Raw genomic sequence first — 22,693 nt, 5'->3', positions numbered from 1 at the left:
TATTGTTTTCTATTTTTCCATGTATATTTATTTACATGTCGCATATTTTACATCTAATGATCAGAGTATTAAATTCTTAGAATAATGAAATGTTGAGAATGATCTATATGAATGAACAATAAATATGCAAAAATGAAACTATATGTCTTAGTATATACTTGTTCCTCACCAAGGGGAAGTCGTGGCCTAATGGTTAGAGGGTTGGACTCCCAATCGAAGGGTTGTGGGTTCTAGTCTCGGGCCGGACGGAATTGTGGGTGGGGGGAGTGCATGTACAGTTCTCTCTCCACCTTCAATACCACGACTTAGGTGCCCTTGAGCAAGGCATCGAACCCCCAACTGCTCCCCGGGCGCCGCAGCATAAATGGCTGCCCACTGCTCCGGGTGTGTGCTCACAGTGTGTGTGTTTGTGTTCACTGCTCTGTGTGTGTGCATTTCGGATGGGTTAAATGCAGAGCACAAATTCTGAGTATGGGTCACCATACTTGGCTGAATGTCACTTCACCTTTGCTGTGATGTTTCATTTGTTCACATTGATTTTGTGAACATGATGAATGATGGAATATACTTAGCCTCAAATACCACCCCGAAGCAGTTTTACAGATAGTGTGGATTTAGTGTTGGAGTTTTCTCTTTTTTTCAGACCTGGGACAGACTTTTGCACTTGTGAAATGAATGAAGCCATTTTCTTGATATATTAGGCATCATATTAATAATGAATGTACACATATTGTGAATTTATTAAACCCTAATTACCTAGCTTTAAGGTAACTTGTCTAAGATATATGATTTATAAAACATACTGCAAGTATCACCATATGTTTATTGTCTTCACTGACAAAAGGTGAAAATGAAAAGACCATCAATCAAAGTAGAAAGCAGCAAATAATATACTACCCACTGACTTAAAATTACTATCCAATTATTTGACCCTCAGATATGTTCATGCACACATAAGGGCTGTCCAAATAGCTGAATATTATTATATTTGAATTAGATTCAGATTAAAAAAAAAAAAAAAAACTTAATTTCAATTGCGTAGAAAAGCTTTTGCCTTGTCTCCTTCGGCCACAAGAGGTCGCAGTGAATTTGAATATACCGTTTTTTTTTTTGCAGTCAAATGTGGATTTAAAACGAAACGAGTATTTGAAATTCTAATTTTAATTTAACAGGAAATAGCGCACATGCAGCTCAGTGAAATCTAAATGTTGTGCTGGAGGGGTTGTGGCGGGATTTGGGACATATGTAATTATAAAATCCTGGCTACCTATGGCTTCCATCAAACAATGATAATAAAAAGCTTAATTATCTAATTAACTTGAATACTGTAGGCCTGGGACACGCCAGACAATTTTTTAATCTTAAACAATTTTAAAACCATGGGAGACCACAGATATGAGGACCATTTTAACTCCTTAAATTAAAGATGACAAAATATTATAAAATAGATACATTTCCCTGGAAAATGGACCATCAGAGCAAATACATTAAAGAGTTTTATCATATATGACTGAAATATGAAGGCAGACACTTAACAACAATCAAGAAATTAAGCATTACCCTTGAAAAAAACACATGCATCATTGTCAGTGTCACCAGTCAGAATAAGCCAATTTAAATGCAAAAAATCCTCTACATAGCTGATAATGTATACTTCACAAATTACTTTCTCTAATTCTGTCAGACATTAAAGTATGAAGGTAAGTGCAGTGTTGTTAATTTTTATTGTTGGATTTGTTTATTTTGTTTATTTATATTTGTTCAGATCTTTGATTGACTGTTGAAATTTTGCATGAGCAGGTTGCAGAATCAACAGTGTCAAATTCATTCAGTCATTAAAAACTTAATTCATGAGAAACATGATAAATTAACAAGATTCTTTAAGGATTTTTTTATTAGTATTATTATTTATTTTTTTAATATGACACCTGACTATAACTATTTTAAGATAATAATCAGTTAAAAATATTGTCTGCATATTGCTTGTTATTCATGTGAACAAATAGGAATGGGGATGAAGATATTTATTGAAGTTATGCCCTGCATGCTTAGAGAACAAGGTTCAGAGTACAAAACAGAGTACAGTCAAATAGTTAATTAGAATCGCCATCAACATTACAAGGTTTAAAATTTAAAATTAAAAATTTGCCAAATGTATGAAAGTTTTTTACATATGCAAGACATTTTCATTGTAATGTGGAATCAGGTCAGTGCTATATATTTACAGTTTATTTTCATTTAAATAATTTTTTTTGTTTTTTTTTCCTCCAAAAAAAAAAAAAAAAAAAATCCAATTCATCCAATAGCGGTATAGCACTGTAAACCATATGATTCTCTGGGTTGATTCTCAGAATGAACCTGCAAGCATAAGTAATGAAAAAAATACATTGGCTCTAAAATGCTGCTTTCGGACAATGCATTCCAATAGAGGAAGGCATTAAGGCACTTCCAAATCCAAAGTAAGCTTCACATTCTGTCGCATGAGATACCTTCGATCTTTAAGAACAGTGTTTGCAATATTTGATGTCACTCTTAAAGTGTGAAAAAAATACATACACATACATACAAAAATACATGACATTATAATTCTCTTGTAAGCACTTCGTCTTGGCGCAGTAATATCTTCATTCTTGAAAAATCCTCTCACCGGCCCCTGCTCCCTCTAGTGAAGATATTACCGCGCCAAGACGAAGTGCTTACAAGCACTTGCCATGGTATTCTGCCATACAATATGATCCATTTTACACGCTTAGAAAAGCGTAACGTTTTGTTTTGTGTTACCGTCCTAGGTCGAGTTACACTAGGCGAGTAACTGTATTTAAGGGAAAACGTGGAGGTGTTTGGTAGCTTCTCTGCTTGGCCCATATTGAATGAATGGGCTAAGCTAAGTGCTTTCAAAGTGTCACCACGCGCCAAAGCGATTGAGTGCACGCACTGAGACAAGAGAGGTATGTATCAACTCGTCTTAGTTAAGGGAAAAACATAGTTTAATATGAAAACACAGTGGAGTATCACTTTAAGACATAACCTTCTATGTTTGTTATAGTATACAAGAGACCATTTATATGAGACATGCCACTTCCTCGATCCTCAATACAACTATATAAGGAAAACCCGTAACGGCAAAGATGGCGGTTGTATGCAAATGTCCCGCCCCTCCCGCTGGAAAGCCAATCATCTGCTTTTAACAGTCAAGACGGGGAACATTTAATCCTATCGTCTGGTTCCACTGACTTATGTGCACAGTTGAGGAACACTTGCACATGCGTATAGTAAAAGTAAAACCTGTGGGGAAAAGGGTGTTTTAAACCTTATATTGGGGCAAAGTCATAAAACATTTTCAGCGATTTTTATCATATTTTACTGCTGTTTCTATACATGCAGTTTTTATGTCATGGTGACCAGGGAAAGTGAAGTTCTGACTCTATGCCCATTCATTTAGATAGGAGCTGGTCTTGTTAGTCCGAAATAGCTGCACGGAGGCGTTGCCAAGATGGCGTGAAAGTGACATTCAGCCAAGTATGGTGACCCATACTCAGAATTTGTGCTCTGCATTTAAGCCATCCGAAGTGCACACACACAGAGCAGTGAACACACAGGGCAGTGGGCAGCCATTTATGCTGCGGCGCCCATGCAGGGAGCAGTTGGGGGTTCGATGCCTTGCTCAAGGGCACCTATGTTGTGGTATTGAGTGTGGAAAGAGCACTGTACATGCACTCCCCCCACCCACAATTCCTGCTGGCCCGAGACTCGAACTCACAACCCTTCAATTGGGAGTCTGACTCTCTAACCATTAGGCCATGACTTCCCATAAATAAAATAGTAAATAACATAGGTATTAAGATATGTTTCCTGTGGGTCCCAGCACACGTGGGAGTGGATGTAAATGAGGTTGTGGATCATTTAGCAAAACAGGAGCTGAAATTATCACATACAGAAATGATTATTCCACAAAACAAAGAGGAAGTTAAGGCTAAAATTAGTACATCAATAAAAATTAGATGGCAAGAAGTGTGGAATAAGGAGGAGAGAGGAAGACATCTTTATCATATTTGAAATCAAGTTGGGGTTGAAAGAGTTAATTTTGGTAGTAGAAGAGAATATACAATTATTACTAGAATTCTCATTGGCCATACTGCCTTAATTTTTGTACTATATAAAATTAAAAAGCATGAGTCTGGGAACTGCAGACATCCCAAGTCTCCCGGAAGTTCCGGGAGTCTCCCGCATATTAAAAGCGGCTCCCTGAGACCCGCAAATTAGTTAAAATCTTCCGGAATCTAGACCGAGCGAGCAAAAGCGCGCATGCGAAACAGATACTGTGTTTCAAACGGTGTAGCGCGCGCACGGCAGAGAGGGAGAGGGAGCGAGAGACCTTGCGTGTGTGTGCTAATGTGCGTGTGTGCGAAGTGCATCTCAGACAGAGAGCATCCTGATTGGCCTGTTTCTGCAAATCAACCAATCAATTGTCAGTGTGGGCGGGGGGGTCGGGATACCTCCCTGAAATGACTTTTTGCAAGTTGGAAAGTCTGGGAACTGTAGTCTGTGTGCAATACCAGAAACTGTAGAGCATACACTATTAGATTGTTCTTCATATTGTAATGAAAGAGCATTTCTGTTGAAAGAATTAAAATAAAAAGGGATAGAAAATATTACACTTAAAACTCGAATAATGGCTTAAATCATTATAAAATATATAATGCTTTAATTACATACTTTTAAAAAAGTAGATCTGTTTAACAGGATTTAAAAGGGGTTGTTTGTTTATTTATTTATTCAATTAATTGTTTGATTTAGTTCTTCCTGTTCAATCAATGGTCCACACTCCAGGACAGTAAGTGGCGGGAATGTACCTATCGTTTGTTTGCCAACCGCCATAAAACTCCAAAAGAAGAAGAAGATTATATTGTCCATTCTGCGCATGCGCGTTGCGAACTGTAGCGACTTCCTGCCAAATAGTTGTCCCTAACAACACACGGCGCCCCTCCGAGGGAATTTCAGTTCAAGGAAACATAAAGTTTCCTCGAAAGTAGCATTTAGTGACATGGTAAGTGTTTATTTCCCTTTAATGCGCCGTACATTGTGTATTTGAGCGCTTTAATGAGCTATTTAGTGTGAAATGGTAAGGTCAGTGAGCCACGAGCTAAATAACACACAGTGGCTAATTGGTCAAACTGTGCTAAACGCTACATTATCAAAGCTAACGTTACCACTTGAAAACAGCTTATGTTGTGTCCTCTTATGTTGTGTATGTCAGCCGTGTATTGCGTGTTTCCAAATGATTAACACGTTAAATGTGTGTAGTATCTTGGACATCGTCGGTGAACTAGCCACAGTTTTGAAGAGAAACGCTGTCTGTGTCTCAAACCCTATTAAGTGTCCTACATAGACTGCACTTTTGGGCTTCATAGAAACAAGACGTTGTTTTTGTAACGAAATACTAGAAAAATAGAGCACGAAATCAGATGTGGGATCCTCTCTTTCATTGGTCTCCCGTTTTTAAGTAATTAGTCTCTGCTATTGAGAGCCTCCTGTTGCTGTTTTTTTCCTTGATAGATTAATGCTGCGAACACATACACCAACTTCTAGCTGAGCTGACCTATATTTATATCTGACATAGATGTTTATAAATCTTTAATGTATGCATGACTGAATGTATACGAAAACATTAAAAAAAAATAAAAAATCTGTTTTGTCTCAGAATTCTTAATGCGGAAGATGTGTATGCAGAAGGATGCATTAGAGAAAACAGTGAGGACATTTGCAAAAAAAGCAAAGTTCTTTTTGAATTAATGTTGTTCTTTTGAACTTTGTCTTCAAAGAATCCTGTAAAATGTATGTATCAGGGTTTCAACAAAGAAAAAAAAGCCAACCTTTTTCAATACTGATAATCAGAAATGTTTATTGAGAAACAAATCTGGAGGACCATGCATTTTAAATTATTACAATATTTCACAATATTACAGTTTTTACTGTATTTCTGACCAAATAAATGTAGCCTTTAAAAACGTAAGAAAAAATTAATTGCCTTCCCTCTTTTGAACTATTTTTATTCTTTCAACTTGAATTCAGTCATCAATACAATTTTACATGTTTGTAATGATTGAACATTGAAAATTAGGAGCCTGCAGCCAACAATAAATGTACATGTTACTGCAGTCCCATTTTTAATAAAGCTATTATTATTATTATTATTATTCTTTTAAGTAGAGCTTTATGGCTTAAAATTCTAATTAAAAGGAAAATATGCAACGGACTTTGTAAAACATCATAGAAACCTGCACCAGCTGTATAACTTAAAAAAGGTACCATGGTATGTTTGCTGTCTAGCTTAATCCAAGTTCATCTGAGGTCTAACCTAGTTCATCGTAGCTCAAACACAGTTAGTGTGGGTTCATGGGAAGGCTGATATACAGTGACATTGCCAACTACTGACCTGGCAAAGTGTTTTAAGTCATCTTTGCAGATCTATGTGAATAGGGATAGGTTTGACAAGGTTGTTTTCTGTACGTGAAAAACGCAAAGGAAATTCCTTTTTGTGTTTGTTTTGTTTTTAGCACGTCGTTGTTGTGTAAATCTTAGTGAAGTGTGTTTTTAAGACTAACTCGAAATTAACAGTTTCTTCCATTTGCACCAACATAAAAGCAGTCATAAAAAAAAACAAAAAAAAAAAACAATAACATTTTATAAACCTATTAATTGATATTCATAGTTTGAACCTTGAACACAAATTAATTTAAACGTACAATTAGACATTCTCACATATTCGTCATGCGACGAGAGGAAATCATGTAAATAATCATATTGATCTTAAATTAGGCCATCCTTAAAAATATTTTGGTTTACAGTAACAGTATTTTTCTTTTTTTTGAAGGGTCGGTAGGTCGGTCTATCATTTTTTTTTTTTAAGTTTCGATGTAAAAAACAAGCTACATGTGCGGGTCTCAAAAAGATGTGGAAAGTTCTCAAAAAAAAAGACGTAATATTAATGTATTTAATTTTATAAAAATATCTCGAGACTTTGTTGCGTTTTTGTTCCCCATCCCACTGCATCTCATGTTTTTAAATGGAAAAAAAATATTCTGTGTGACTGGTTTTCCGCTCTTTTTATTTATTTAACAATGCATGCATACATGACGCTGTTTTGTCTATAGTTCTTTAAGCAACTTCATGAATAATAATTGGTTCATATAAATTATTATAAATATTGTTGTTTTTTCACAGTCATGTATTCTAATTCTTTGAATAAACGTGCAGTAATATTTTGCTCTATGCGCTATCTTGAGGCCTCAGAAGAGAAGAAAATAGCTTTTCTTCACCCTCACTGAAATTATGCATTTTAAATTCGAATACAATTAAATTTAGATCATATTTACGTAAAAATTCGAATTTAGTTTTTTCAGCTATTTTGACAGCCCTAGGCGATTCTAGCCCGAATCTGTATCTGTATGCATGAGACTGTCTGAAAACCGGCAGAATTCACATTTCTGTTGTAAAAAGAGAAACATTGTGCAGAAGTATTATTTGCTGTTATGCTTGTTTGTCCGTAGCTGCAGTTGCTGTATGACTCGTGTTTCAAAAAAAAAAAGAAAAAAAAAGAACTGGACTCGCTCCAAAAAAAAAAAAAAAAACCTGGACGCACTCCGAGAGAAGGTCGTTAAAATCAATTTCCTATTTTCGTTTTCGAAACTTGTGTTGGTTGGTCCAATCGATTCGTGCAATAGATTTTCGAACATAAAGTGACAGTCGACATGGTTACCATTTTAGACTAGACGGGAGAAAGGATGAGAAAAGATCTGGGCACAGTTTTTCCAGAGCTTCGTGCCAAGTTAAAGCGGTGTCGATCTGTTTTAATGCATTTTTTAGATTTATTATGGTGCCCGAACCTGTATGACTTTGAACAGTGATCGCGAACATTTTGTTTACTGCAGCCACAGCTGTCATTACCAAGCGCGAACCGTTGACTCTGACAGTGAATGAGAATATGAGACGATGCGAATGCACAGGCCACAGTGTGACATCCGTAAACCAATAGTGTAAACATAGATGATGTCACAGGGTTTTTTTTTATTAAGGAAGATAGCCTTCATTTGTATGTAGGCCTAGAAAATTTATATATTTACTATTCTTAAATATAATTAATATTATTTTATTGCTTTTGTATTACCGTATTTTTCGGACTGTAAGTCGCACCTAAGAATAAGTCGCATCAGTCCAAAAATATGTCATGATGAGGAAAAAAACATATATAAGTCCCACTGAACTAGAAGTCGCATTTATTTAGAACCAAGAAAAAACATTACTGTCTCCTGCCGCCATAGGGCGCTATATGTTTTCAGTGTAGACTACAGGAGCAATGAGCAGCATAGAGCGCCCTCTCGCGGCTGTAGACGGTAATGTTTTCTTTTGGTTAATTTCTCTTAGTTCATTTCTCTTGGGTCATGTCAAATTAATTTTGATAAATAAGTCGCACCTGACTATAAGTCGCAGGACCAGCCAAACTATGAAAAAAAAAAGTGTGACTTATAGTCCGGAAAATACAGTAGTTGTTTGAAGAGCAAAAAAAATTGGCCGGTCTTAACGCAAATTTACAATCAGCAAGTCTGTCAAACTAAAAGCAAAAACGGCAAACAAGAATATTTTTAAGGATGGCTTTAACTGAGTAAGTATCATTATTTACTCACCTTTATGTTATTCCAAACCTGTATTTGTTTCCATTGTAGAAGATAAAATATAATATTTTGAGAAATGTCTAAGTCAGTGGTCTCCAATATTTGTGTGGACAATGATTTTCATTGGAAGAGTAAAAAAAAAAAAAAGGATTATATATTAGTCATGATGAGCAGGTTTAGAGTGACAAGTAAATAAATGATGGCAGAATTTTCAAACTAAGCTTTTAAAGATGGACTGCGCACATTGACCTAAATTAATTGTTTTAATTTTCGGTTCACTTTTTTTTTTTTCCACACAATGAAGTTGATTTACATATCCAGATCACGTTCCTGAGACATCGAGCTAGATGTTGCATAAGCATCGCTCAGAGCTACACGTGATTTACTAAATATTGTAGTCTAGCATTTACGTGAATGAAGCTTTAGCAAGCGTCTGTAAAATTGGCAAAATTGGTAAAAGTGTAAATGAGCGTCTGACCCGCTTTCTCTCTTTCCTGCTTGATTCTCCAATTAAATGCAGTTTAAAGAAGGCACGGGGTGAATAAAATTAGGTTAGATCTTATCCTCTCCCACCTTTTGAATGTGACAGCTTGCGTAGAAACACCTAATGCCTTTGATATAATCAGAAAAAGAATACAAGCTTCCTAGTTTTCACCAAATGTAGGTTAGTATACATGTAAGGAGACACTGCAATATAATCCAGGCATGTGTGCTGGAAAGTGGGAGGGTTCGGAGGAAACATCTGGTGCTTTTGTGGGGGAGCCTCACGTGCCTCACCTGCCACCAGGGTGACTGTGGGATTAGGACCCACAAGACCCATTTTCCCCCTTGACTTTCCCATAATGCTTAGCTCCTCAGTGGCACACGCACACACCTGACAAGGATCGGCTCCAGTGAGATGGAGAGGCAGGGACTGGAGGAGCATATATAAAGATGTCTCACGATGTTGACTTGTGTCTTTCCTGCAGGGCCTTGGCCAAAGCAGAAGCAGCGGAAACTGCAGAGACTGACGGTGCAGATTTATCAGGGTGGACAGTGAAGACGTCCTCTCCCACAGCCATGGACGAATCGCAAGAGCTACCTGTGAGTACAGTGCACTTACTGACCAGTCAGGAATGAAGAAACATTCATATGTAGTTGACAACAAGAGCAAACTACTTTGTTTTTGACTTTGAGATATTCAGTTAAAAAGGGTGCTAAAACTGGACATTATTTCTTTTCATAATTTTAATCACTTTATAAGCACCTTTATTACTTTTATAGCAAGCCACTCCGAAGGACACTGCAGTCACTGCTTGAAATGTTACACATTATTGTGTTAAATGTCTACTGTTAATAATTCAACACCATGAGAGACATAACCCTTTCTTTCTGTTGTTTTGATCGAATAGACAAAAAAAGCTCGGCATGATCCAGAAGTGAGTCAGGAGGGTGATTCACGGTGGGTCCATGTGCTTTTTCATTACATGGAGTGGTACATTTGATATTTTCATATGTAGCTTGCATATAGACTACAGCTTGCTAGTTCAGGATTGGGCTGCTAGGATAAAGGATGAAGATGCCATTGTAAACAGTACAGATCAAGGAACTGGGTATAAGATTGTAATCTTGCTTTATTACCACTATGCACTTGAGCAAGTTGAAAAATGAGGGTAAAGAGAAAGAACAGAGAGTTTCTTGTCAGAGTGAAGTATGATTTCCTTTTGGATAATTGGCAAACTTCAATCACACTTTATCTTTTATCAGAATGTCAAGACATAAAAAAACAAGGCATCAGAAGGGCTGCAGTCAATACTTTAATCTCATGCACAAGATTAAAGACATTTTGAAGATGACAGTTTTCAAACCTTATCTTAAAGACTTATCTTAGGAGCTGGGTTTAAAACTGATTTCCTCATTTCTTCATTTTAACAAGCCAATGTCAATTCTTAAATCTCAAGTTCAGTCTTGTAGTCTTATTATGTTTTTTTAGTTTTGTTTTGTTTTTTAAGTGCGTTAATAAAAATAAAAATAATATTTGTTAATGCACCTCCCATCCAAAACATTGCAGTAGTCTGTGTGCTTTGTTGCTATAAAAAGAGTTTGTACAAAATCTGCCTTATGAGAAAATTTAAATTTACAATGGATCCACTGTTAGTTGAGAGAAAAATGTACATGTTCTAGAATCATTATGGAATTGAGATCTGAATCAAATCAAGGTGTTGTGAATCAGAATCATATTGTTACAGACGTGATGGCCATTCTTGTGTCACTGGGACATGCTTCTAAAAGTTGTTATTTTGCAGAAGTGTGGCTGCTAATGACAGCAGTGACTCTACTAACCAGAACAAATCGGCTGGTCAATCGGAGGTCAATTCCTATCCACCGTCTTCTGTCCCACACTTACACACAAGTAAGGAGCTTTTAAATTTCATCTGAAATGTATTGTAATATTATATATTTTAAATAAATGCAGTGTAGAGGACATACTATTTTTTAAATAATGTCATTTTTACTGTTTTACTTCTTGTATTACACATTTTAAATACTTTGCAGTTCTCTTATTGAATTGATATTTCCGTTGATTGAAACTTTATTTTTCCTGTTGTTTTAAATAGATAAATTGAAAATTGCTAAAAGATTATAGTGTCCCTACCTGTTTTTAAGATGTGTAAACATTATGCAACCTGTCAATCCCTCATTCATTCATTCATTCATTGTCTCCGGCAGTGCCTGGAGGTCCAGACCAGTCAAATCAAGAGACGATATCAAGATCCCAGGGCTGTGTCACAGAAAATGCATATGCTCACAGTGGTAAGGCTCGTTGCTGTCATGCTCAGACTTTTATTTAACGCATTATACATTTGTAACATAACATCCTCATTTTTCTACAGCAGTGACATGCAAAGACCTCACCACAACCACAGCCACTGAATATACCTCACAGATCTACCAAGGAAGCAAGTAAGTACTGGAAGTTGTTTACTATTAGTGGGTTAGTATCTTTTATAATGCAGTCGATGATGGCTTTATAAATAATAAAACCTGCACTGAATGTAGTCTTGCAGTAGTCTAGTCTGCCTTGTTTGCTTGCTTAATACACTGCTGGTCTTATTGTGTATTTGCATAATTGTTATATGTTTCAATACAAAATATTGTTTGGATTTTAACTTTATTTTATATGATTATATTATATATAATAATTATATTTATAGTTTTACTAAGTGTGTGTGTGTATGTTTGTGTATATAGTCGTGGCCAAAAATATATGATCAAAGAAGGCTGTGAAAATTTTTCTGCATTGTTAATCCTTTTGATCTTTTATTTAATAAATTCACAAATGTATCCTTTCATTGGATAATAAGAATTTAAAATGGAGGGGAAATATTATTATTAAATAAATGTTTTTCTCTAATACACATTGGCCACAATTAACGGCCCCCTTTTATTCAATAATTTTCAAAACCTCTATTTGCCAGTTTAACAGCTCTGAGTTTTCTCCTATAATGCCTGATGAGGTTAGAGAACACCTGACAAGAGATCAGAGACCATTCCTTCATCCAGAATCAGTCCAGACCATTCAGATTCCCAGCTTCTCCTCTTATGTTTACTCCTCTCATTTTCTGTAGGGTTCAGGTCAGAGGACTGTAAGGGGTATAGCAGAAGCTTGGTTTTGAGCTCAGTGAACCATTTCTGTGTTGTTTTTGAGGTTTGTGTTTGGATTATTGTACGGTTGGAAGATCCAAACATGGCCTATTATAAGATTTCTAATAGGGTCAGTCACTTTTTGATTTTTTATCTGTCGGTATTTGATAGAATGCCATTTGTCTAAACAAGATGTCCAGGACCTCCAGCAGAAATATAGGCCCACAACATCAAAAATACAGCTGTATTCTAACATTGTACACATGGAGTACTTTTTATCTCCATGTTCACCAAACCCATCTTGAGTGTTTACTGCTAAAAAGCTATTTTTTTAGTTTCATCTGACCATAGAAACCAGTCCCATTTGAAGTTCCAGTCGGGTCTGATAACTGAATATGCTTTAGTTTGTTTTTGGATGAGCTAGGAGATTTTTTCTAGAAACCCTCCCAAACAACATGTGTTGATGTAGCTGCTGTTTGACAATTTTTTTCAAAGGTTTTCTGACCCGAGACTCAACTATTTTCTGCAATTCTCCAGCTGTGATCCTTGGAGAGTCTTTAGCCCCTCAAACTGACCTCCTCACCATGCATTAGGACGATATAGACACACGACCTCTTCCAGGCAGATTCGTAACATGTTCTGTTGATTGGAAATTATTAATTATTGCTCTGTGTTGGAAATGGGAATTTTCACTGCTCTAGCACTTTTCTTAAAGCCAACTCACCAATTTGTGGAGCTCAATTATCTTTTTCTGCACATCAGAAATATATTCTTAGTTTTTTTGGATGATTATGGGAATTTGATCTTTGTTTCCCCCTTTCTGTGAAACAGGAAGCCATGTCTGAATAATTTCATATTTATAATCATGCTGGAGTGCTCAGAACTGTGAATATGAATGGGAATATACTTCGGAGATATTTTACTCATAAGAATTTCTAGGGGTGCCAATAATTGTCCAACGAGTATTTGAGAAAAACCTTTATTTCATAATGGTATTCCCCCCGTTTTAAATTCTTATTATCCAATGAAAGGATACAATTTTTTTTCTTGTTTTTTTTTTTTTGTTTTTTTTTTATAAAAAAACAAAAAACAAAAGGATTAAAAATGCAGATCAATTTTTAGAGACTTTGATCATATTTACCAAGGGGGCCAATATTTTTGGCCACGACTGTAAATATATAAATATATAAAACATGAAATGTTGAAAGCAAATCTTCTGTTAAAACTATCAAAATTAGAGTTAGATCAACTTTAAGATCATACTAATTAAATCTAGCGGTCTCCCTAAGTTAAGCGGTGTTATTAAATGTTCAGCTAGTAACTCTCCTCCATTATTGTTCAGCACTGCTGTCACTGCATATGCCAGTCAAGTGGCTTTCCCCTCCCTGGGCCAGTCGACCGTATACAGCGGCTTTCCTCAGTCGGGCCAGACGTACGGACTGCCACCATTTGGTCTGTGCTTCACCCAGTTGCCGTCTTTATTTCCTCTGAACACTTCACCCAAACTCATTCCACTTAACCCTCACCCTGCATTCACACTGTACGCTGGCAGTCAGATTCATGTTCATGTCTCAATGTTACATCCTGTTCTTATCCTCCCTTTAATCACCTTTTTCATCTCTGCATCCCCTCTCTCCTCCACCCTTTGCCCTCTCCTGCTTCATCTATCCATGCACGGCCTCAGGCACCATGTGGCCAGGCTTAAAGACAGAGTCGCGGCTGCCCGAGGCACCCTCTGTTGGTCAGACGGGGTTTTTCAGCTTCAGCTCAGCCTATACCTCAAACCAACCCAACCAGATCCACTACTCCTACCCCAGCCAAGGCAAGCCTGCTACCGCTCTCTCTCTCTTTCTGTGTGTTTCTACACGCTCTCTGCACCTCACAACCTTATCAGGGACCGCTGAGGAGAAAGACCCATCCAGTTCCATCAGCCAAAACCACTTCCATTAACAGCATTTCATTCAGTAATTCTAATCATGATCGGATGCTTTGGTTGTTTGACATCCTGTATAATTGTTCTTTATCCCCAACCAGGCTCCTGTTTCACTACATCCAGTGTGTACACTAACATCCCCCCAGCTACTGCTGTGACCACAACTGCTGGCACACATCAGGTGAGTCCATCTCCAGTGAAGAGAGAATGCTTTTACATTATCTACAGACTTGGAGCAAAAATAATAAAACATCCGTACTTGACAGTGATGTATGTTGCAATATACAATTTCTTATGGAAAACTGATTCAAAAACATGAAAAAGAAAAGATTCTTAAAGGACACCGTGAAACTACCAGATTGTTTTGTTGAACAAACAATGAACATGATGTAAACTTCTTAAATCTTAATTTATTTTCCTCCAGGAGTTTTCAGGTTACAGCTCTCTTGGTCCGAGTCAGTTCTCGCAGTACTACGCTCCTCCTCCCAGTTACCTGTCGGCTGGGTTGCCCAGCAGTGATCGAGATGGAGCAGGTGTCGTGGCACCTGGATATCCAGCCATTAAAACTGAAGGCAGTGCCTCAGCAAACCTGCCTGACACAACAGGTGTGTCATCATCATCCCTCTGTAACTGCACAATAAAACCTCACTTAAGAACATAAACTGAAAATACTAGTAGTAGAAATTCTCCCCACCTTCTGTAAATGGCTAAAAATTATGTTTAAAGTGTCCAAAAAGACCGTAAAGACATTCGTAATGTTACAATTTCTATGTAAAATAAATGCTGTTTAAAACCTTTTATTTATCAAAGAAACCTGAAAAAAGGCTTCAACTCAAATATTAAGCAGCACAACTGTTTTCAGCTGTTGTATTTATATTCCCCCTAAGGGGTCTGCATGGGTTACACATATTATTCTTTTTATTTATTTTTTTACATACAAGCTCAACACCCCACTTCCTTTCCTGCATTATGTAGCAAGCTTTTGTTGCTAGGCAGAAGATATATATGTTTTGGTTGCATATTCAACACCTCTTCATTGCAAAGCGAGAGATACATGACCTTTGCTCTAATTCTAATGTACATTATATACTTTGCTACACGAGTATAACACATTAATTCAGCTGTAATTAATATAATTATTAATTTGAGTATTAAAAGTATTGCAGTAGTAGCATTTTTAATAATAAATGGGAGCAAAACTGTTGCCCTGTACAGTGCTGGACTAGATGATCATTGCGGATGCCTTCATTCTTCTGGCTCTCACTGCAGTTCATGTTCTTTGCTCATTTTATCAGATGCATCCCCAGGTGGGACGCTCCCAACAGGTGTGGCTCTGCCTGATGGGATGGCCCTGCCCACAGGAGAAAGGGACCAAGATGAGACAAACTGCAAAAATCCTCCTGGCAAAGCTAAAGGCAAAGCCAAGAAATCTGATGGTTCCCAATCCACAGACAATGACCTTGAGGTAATGTAGCAACCTTGCATAGTTTTTTTCACATTCTGAAGTCCAAAGGGTATGGGAATGGTGACTCGAAGTAAAATGCATTAAATTGAGCTTGCTCAGCTAAACAGATGGTCAGGGTCTTTATTTTTTGCTAAATGTACTAAAATATAGAGTAGAGCGATGAATCATTAGATGAGCATAATGGATTGGACAACAGCCAGTTGCAAAAAACATAACAAACTCTTTCTTTTCTCAGCGTGTCTTCTTGTGGGATCTGGATGAAACCATCATCATTTTCCACTCTCTTCTTACCGGCTCATTTGCACAGAAGTTTGGCAAGGTACAGAACTGCTTTGCAGAATCCCAAACTGGCAGTATGCCCGTTTTTTTCACCTTCTCACGTTCTTGCTGTTTCCTGGAATGCTTTTATTTATTCAGGACCCAGCGACCGTTCTCAATCTGGGTCTTCAGATGGAGGAGCTGATCTTTGAGCTCGCCGACACGCATCTCTTCTTCAATGATCTGGAGGTAAGCAGAGTGAAACAAGGGTGAGTTTGCTTTGTTCATGGAAATAACATTTGCCCCTCCTCTCAACACAGGAATGTGATCAGGTCCATGTTGATGATGTCGCCTCAGATGACAACGGACAGGACCTGAGGTAATGAAACCTTCATGATGAGCTTTCCAGCAATATTACATCTCCTTAAACTAGCTATAATCTACTCTTTCGCTCATAACCTCAAAACACACATTTTGCCATTACATCTATGACAAAGGCTTTGTGTAAAAGCTCTTGGTAATTGTTTTTTAGTTTAGTCTGTAAGAACACATCTAATAGTGATCATTCTGGCCTAGCAACTACAGCTTCTCCAGCGATGGCTTCAGCGGGCCCAGTGCAGGCGGTGGTCCAGGGTCCACCTCCACGGTACAGGGAGGAGTGGAGTGGATGCGTAAGCTGGCCTTCAGATATCGCCGGCTCAAAGAGATCTACAACGGATTCAAAGGGAATGTGGGAGGTGAGAGTGTGTCTCATAACTTCGCTCCAAGCCACGCTGCATGTTCCCAACACTGTTCCCACACGGTGGCGCTGTTACTGTACCATTATTAGTCAGGTAGTCTTTCCTTGCCTTGCCCTCTAGCATACTTTCCTCTCATATTTAGTTGATATCTAATCAGGAATACTGGAATGAAGTTGAAGACGTCCTCGTGTGTGCTGTCTGATTGAATTGACATAGGTTGTGTGGAAGAGCTGCTTTATTGTTCCAGCAAACTATAACTTGTACACAAGCGTAGCAGTGTTACCCCACAGTGAAAATGAAGTTACACCAACGACAATAAGGCCTTGTCCACAGGGAGATGCATTTTTTTCATCGTATAGGCGTTTAGTCCACACAGATCTGCCGTTGTAGAAGAGTGAAACCGATATTTTTGATACCAGATCCCAGAGTGGATAAATCTGAAAAAGCCGCCCTTGTGTTTTCGTGTAGACAACGAGTCCGTATATTTTGTGAAACTATGGTCTGGCATGTATACTTCATAGATTTGTGGTTTTGTGTGAACAGCAATATTTCTTGAGACGAGAAAAAAGGAAAGCCCTGGCTTTTTGTGTACATAGCCTAAATATAACGATAAAGATAGAGTTTATAAAGATGGATGGATAGAGAAAAAGTAAAAAACATGTATTAGTTGTGTTACATGGATTAACTAGCTATACGGACCAGGTTCAGCAGTATCTTTAAGTTACTACTTCTCAATAAGCTTTATATGCATGTATGTATTTTGATGTCAGTATCTTCTGCTGATCTTGCAGGTCTTCTGAGCCCAATGAAGAGAGACCTACTGCTCAGACTGCGCTCTGAGATCGAGACTGTTACAGATGCCTGGCTGAGCACTGCCCTCAAATCTCTCTTGCTCATTCAGACAAGGTGAGGCCTGTATCTGTTCTCAGAACATGCATGGTTTAGAGGAAATCATCCCAACCACTGCGTGTGATGTGCCAGAGCGACACGCTAAACCGGTTTCTCAGTGTAGATCCTTCAGCTTTCATTGAACAGTTTCTTTGGTGTTTGTTCACAGGGGCAGATGTATGAATGTTCTGGTCACCACCACTCAGCTGGTTCCTGCTTTAGCTAAAGTGCTTCTATATGGACTGGGTGACGTCTTTCCCATAGAGAACATCTACAGCGCCACTAAAATAGGTAATGGGTTTGGTTTACCAAACATTTTAATTGAGACATTTACCAGGGTTTGTACGGTCATGAAAAACCTGGAAAAGTCATGGAAAAATAAATAAACCCAGAGAGTTTTGGAAAAGTCATGGAAATTTGTTTCAAAAATCTTGTATAATATTATACATGTTTAATCAGGTCCTGAATTTTGGTGTGGGATCGCTAATAGTTTTACTCAAAACTAAGTAAATCGTTTTACTCATTCCCCCAGGTTTCGTATTTATAGTGCGGGAAATTCCTGCAAGCATTTATTCAATATAGCATGTAGGTTAGATGTAAAGAAGTCCAAACAGAGTATCAGATCAACTCAACAGCATGAGTGATTCAATGGCGCCATGTCTTCTCTCTTTCACTCTCAAAACGGCTTCCCATCACACCTCGCTTGCATTTCGGGGTAGATGATAGCATTGCCACTTAGGGTCACTGTTGCATCATCACAAAAATATCATTTGCACATCTTGTAAAGTCTTTTTAAACTAATCAGTACTCCGGTGATGGTTTTCCATGCACTCAGTCACATCCGAAGCACATAAAACTTCCTTGCGAGTACCAAATTGAGTTTTTGCAGCTTAGGCAGTCAAATACACACAAAATGATGTCAAAAAAGTGTTTTATAAATAAATGCGACGTGACTTTACTGGAGTGCTGATTGCAGAGCTTGTGCAAACATCCACATTGCTATGATCACGTGCTTGCTTTACCTTTCTTAATCATTTTGGAGCTTTCATCCACTTTCGTTATATAGAAGAGATATCAAGATATTCTTTGAAAATCCGCCTGTTCCACTGTATAAAATATATGGTTTTGAATAAATGACGACAGTGTGTTCATTTTTGGGTGATCTTTTGCTTTAAAATCATTGTCTAAATCTGATGAACTGAGCACAAGGATAAATGTAGATGTTCTGTGTAACACATGATCTGTAACTTCTGTTCACAGGAAAAGAGAGCTGCTTCGAACGCATCACCTCTCGCTTTGGGAAGAAAGTGACCTATGTTGTTATAGGGGACGGTCGTGATGAAGAGTTTGCAGCAAAGCAGGTACAAGCAGGTTTTTTTTTTTTTAATGTAATATATTCCTGTTATCAAAGTTGACTTTTTTGCATCATTACTCCAGTCTTCAGTGTCACATGATCCTTCAGAAATCATTCTAATATGCATATTTGCTACTTTATTGTCCTCGAAAGAAAATTATGGATGACATGTTGTTGCAAGCACACACAGTAAACAAAAATAAGAGTAAAGAATGATAAAGATCTATCCATATAAACACTTGTTAAAAAAATTTACAGATACAATTACAAGATTTCTCATACAGATTTAATTTACACAATGGGACTCTATATCTTCTACAAGAGAGAAGCAGTTCATACTGTCAATGCAGGAAATGAGTCTGATCAACAAGAGTCCTGTCCATCTGATTGAGAATGCATTCCTCAGGTTAAGATGTTCATCATGCCCATCAGTTTTCACCGCCAGGTGCATCAACTTAGATTTAAGCTGTACTGACAGGTTACCAAACCATACCGCAATACCGTACCTAACAATACTTTCTAAAACAGCCTCATAAGATTCTTGTTCACTTCATAAAGATCTAACCTGCGTAACAAATACAATCTCTTTTGCAATAATTGCTAGAGTGCAAAGCCATAAAAAGACGAGCTTCCACGTTATTTTTGTGATAACTGATATCTATTTTTTGTGAGGATTTTTTTTTTTTTCAAGATTCTTTGATGAATAGAAAGTTAAAGAAATGAGCAATATCATGCATGCCTCCTTGCTGAATAAAAGTAATAATTTGTTTCTTTCTTAATGACTGGAAAATGCTTAAGCTAGCGCATTTAGTAATGTTCTGACTCTCCCAGCTGAACTGGCCTGACATAAAGGTTCACAATTGTTGCTTTATTCTATTAATTTGTGTTTTCATAGAAAGTTCCCTTTATTGAACTTGTTATGTTTGATCTAAACCGTGTGCCCGTCACTCTTTAGCACAACATGCCGTTTTGGCGAATCTCTTCTCACGGAGACCTGATTTCCCTTCACCAAGCTCTGGAACTGGACTTCTTATAGATGGAGCTGGAGGTAAGACATGATCTCTCCGGCTGCACCCATCAGCAATCCCATCCACACTAGCCTTGTCCAGCACAGCCTTGGAGCAGCTGACGTAGACTCTGGGACATTACAGCTGTCATAGACAAGAACTCAAGATGATCTGTGACACGATCTCATAAGCCCTCCATTCCCTCAATGGCAGCTATCCTCGCCTAGGTTGAATCTCGCATTGGGACGCTACACAACCATACATGAGGAAAAGAGGGGAAAAAAACTCCCATTCTCACCGCATCTTTCTCTTGGAAAAAGGATGTACTTTAACATCTTCAGCTTAACTGGATTCACCAAAGGAACAACCCACGACCAAAGGTCTGCACTGGTAAAGAGACTTAGGAGTGAACTTAATAGAAGTCGCTTTTTTTTTTGCATTCTTTTTAAAGGGCTGAAAAGTAAGTTGGAGTCATTTTGATTTGCACTCATTCCAAAGGTCAGGATAATGGTTCTTATCAGATGTCAGGTGACATGCTTTAGAAGCCTCTAAGAAATGATGCAATTATTTCAGTCCTACAACAGATCGCAGATATGGCCTGTTTAATATCTGTCTACAGATGGTACCTAAAGGGTTTAGCATAGATCCCATTTCATTTTTACAGTATCTATATACACATTTTCCTAAATATTCCTCAGTTCCAGGAATCTACTTTAATTTACCCTTTAAACACACATCATCGTTTCTGCTTTAAATTAGGCAATTTGAATTATAGAGTGCCTAATGGAAACAATTTCTTTTTGTATATTTTGTCCATCATTTTTGAAAGAATAAATTGCCCAAAAATGAGAATTGGCATAATGATTTACATTACTTTCGTTCCAAAGCCATATGACAAACATGAAACATGAAAAGAGATGTTTAGAAGAATGTTCATGCTGCACTTTTGAGCTTCAAAATGCAAAAATCACCATAATATAAGTCAAATACGTTTAGACTGTTATATACTAGAAGTCATTTAATGAGGAACAAACCTGCAATTTAATTATTCACAAACAATCTTCCCCTTCGCTGTAGCTCTGAAGTCTAATTCTGTCATCAGACCTAATCAACAGCTGAAACTTGGTGTGACATTTCTTGTTGAAGTTGAATGCAAATGAAGAGATTCCTGCAATGGGAAGATTTTAAGTGAACGTCTTCAGATTTTTGGCTAACCCATTTCTTTAAAATCCATATTAAGGTGAACATAGGCTCCTGGAATGATACTATCTCATTAGAAATATAACTTGATATTTGATATAATGCAATTATGAGCCACATGAACTAACTGCATTCATGTCTCCTGAGAAAAATCAAATGGCTGACTGGGATTTTGCTAAATTACCTAAATTACCTCTTGCATATAGCCAAAATGACCCATCGATTTGAAGCTGCAAGGCCCCAGCCTGTGACCGTTTTCTTTCCATTGTACATGTTTGGGAGAAAAACTGTGTGATCGTGTGCAATACATTTCAGTGATAAAGAATTGTTTCAATTTTGGTTGAAGGTGGTTTTACGAGCAGGTTTGGGTGTTAAGATTCCTAACTGCTGCAAGATTTTGACTGAACATTACTGAGCCTGAAGAAAAAGCATTTTTATTCAAGCAGCTTTGACAATTAAGAATGTGTACTCTTTGTTGTTTGCATAGGTGTGTGTGTGTCTGTTTCTTTTCCTGTATATATTTATATTGTGCCTTTTTAACTATAATCGCCATTCAGTAAATGTATTATCTTAAAGGGAATTACTGAAATTTGACAAACATATGCAATGACAAACATATGTTTGTATTTGTTTTTCTGGTGAAGTGTTACCCTTGACTCGTAGGTCAATGCTGTTACCTGGCATTTTCTTTTAGTTTGGTGTTTTTTTAAGTGTGCTGACTTCATCTCTGCAAAAATCATTTTTCTCCATAGCTCAACCAATCAGATGCTGTTGTTCTTAAACTTGAATAAAAAAAAACTGCTCTTCTGGTGCATTTTTTATTTTTATTGTATTTTTCTCTCAATGTCCTACTTTGTTCTTTGCATTTTTCAGGAAAAAAAAATGAGTCCCTGTAAATCGTCTGTTATCTGCACAAGCTGAAGATACATGACTATCATCATGAGATCTTGGGATTTGTTACTAATGCATAGACAATCAAAGGATGTAATGGCTCTCTTAGCCAGAGAATAAGCGCTCTATCTAACCCTGGGATTAAGCTTGAGCTTTTAGATCAATAGATGAACCTCTGGCATATTCAGACTGAAACTGGCTGAAGAAGCAAATATCTATCTGTACACTTTATGGTTTTGTGTAAGTGATGTTCATTAAATACTTTGAGGCTGGCCTACCTGCTTAGTTTGTTCATCTCTGTTTCATAATTGTGCGAATCTCATGAAAACACCTTCTAGGACAAATTTCAGCCTTAAATCTTTTGATTTAGGTTTTAGCTTGTTGTTTTATTATTATTATTATTATTATTATTATTATTCACTTTGGTTCTATTTTCCCAAGTAAGGTGTATATTTTCATAAATCCAAAGTGATCACACTTTTTACATCGCTAGTCCTCTCAAATCTGCTCTCATTACAGTTATACATATTTTCATCCGCGCAAGCATTGTTTGAAAACATAAGGTTATTGTATCATATTGTATATTGAGAACATTTGATTCAATCACTAAAAAACAACCGTATGATTTGTTTTTTGTACTTTTATTAATCAATTCATTCAA

At 37.2% G+C, this 22,693-nt stretch overlaps 1 protein-coding gene across 2 annotated transcripts; it reads left to right on the top strand.

Annotated features, from left to right (window-relative positions):
• Nucleotides 1–4,896: 4,896 nt before the first annotated feature.
• LOC113090823 (eyes absent homolog 3-like) lies at nt 4,897–22,309 on the top strand. 2 transcript variants are annotated; one of them, XM_026256431.1, is made up of 19 exons: nt 4,897–5,047; nt 9,641–9,755; nt 10,064–10,113; nt 10,958–11,064; nt 11,382–11,465; nt 11,546–11,615; nt 13,639–13,748; nt 13,981–14,118; nt 14,331–14,410; nt 14,654–14,834; nt 15,525–15,694; nt 15,930–16,013; nt 16,112–16,201; nt 16,273–16,331; nt 16,529–16,689; nt 17,484–17,598; nt 17,750–17,871; nt 18,841–18,941; nt 19,890–22,309. In XM_026256431.1, the coding sequence occupies exons 2-19, from the start codon at nt 9,732–9,734 to the stop codon at nt 19,968–19,970; spliced, it is 1,827 nt and encodes a 608-aa protein (XP_026112216.1). In that variant the 5' UTR covers nt 4,897–5,047; nt 9,641–9,731; the 3' UTR covers nt 19,971–22,309. The 2 variants fall into 2 exon arrangements, with proteins under 2 accessions (XP_026112216.1, XP_026112217.1); XM_026256432.1 differs by lacking the exon at nt 13,981–14,118.
• The last annotated feature ends 384 nt before the right edge of the window (nt 22,310–22,693 follow it).

The sequence above is a fragment of the Carassius auratus genome, unplaced genomic scaffold (genome assembly GCF_003368295.1).
Source record: "Carassius auratus strain Wakin unplaced genomic scaffold, ASM336829v1 scaf_tig00214021, whole genome shotgun sequence".
Classification (NCBI taxonomy): Eukaryota; Metazoa; Chordata; class Actinopteri; order Cypriniformes; family Cyprinidae; genus Carassius; species Carassius auratus.
The sequence above is the reverse complement of the archived record's forward strand: the minus strand, read 5'-3'. Positions and strand labels throughout refer to the sequence as shown.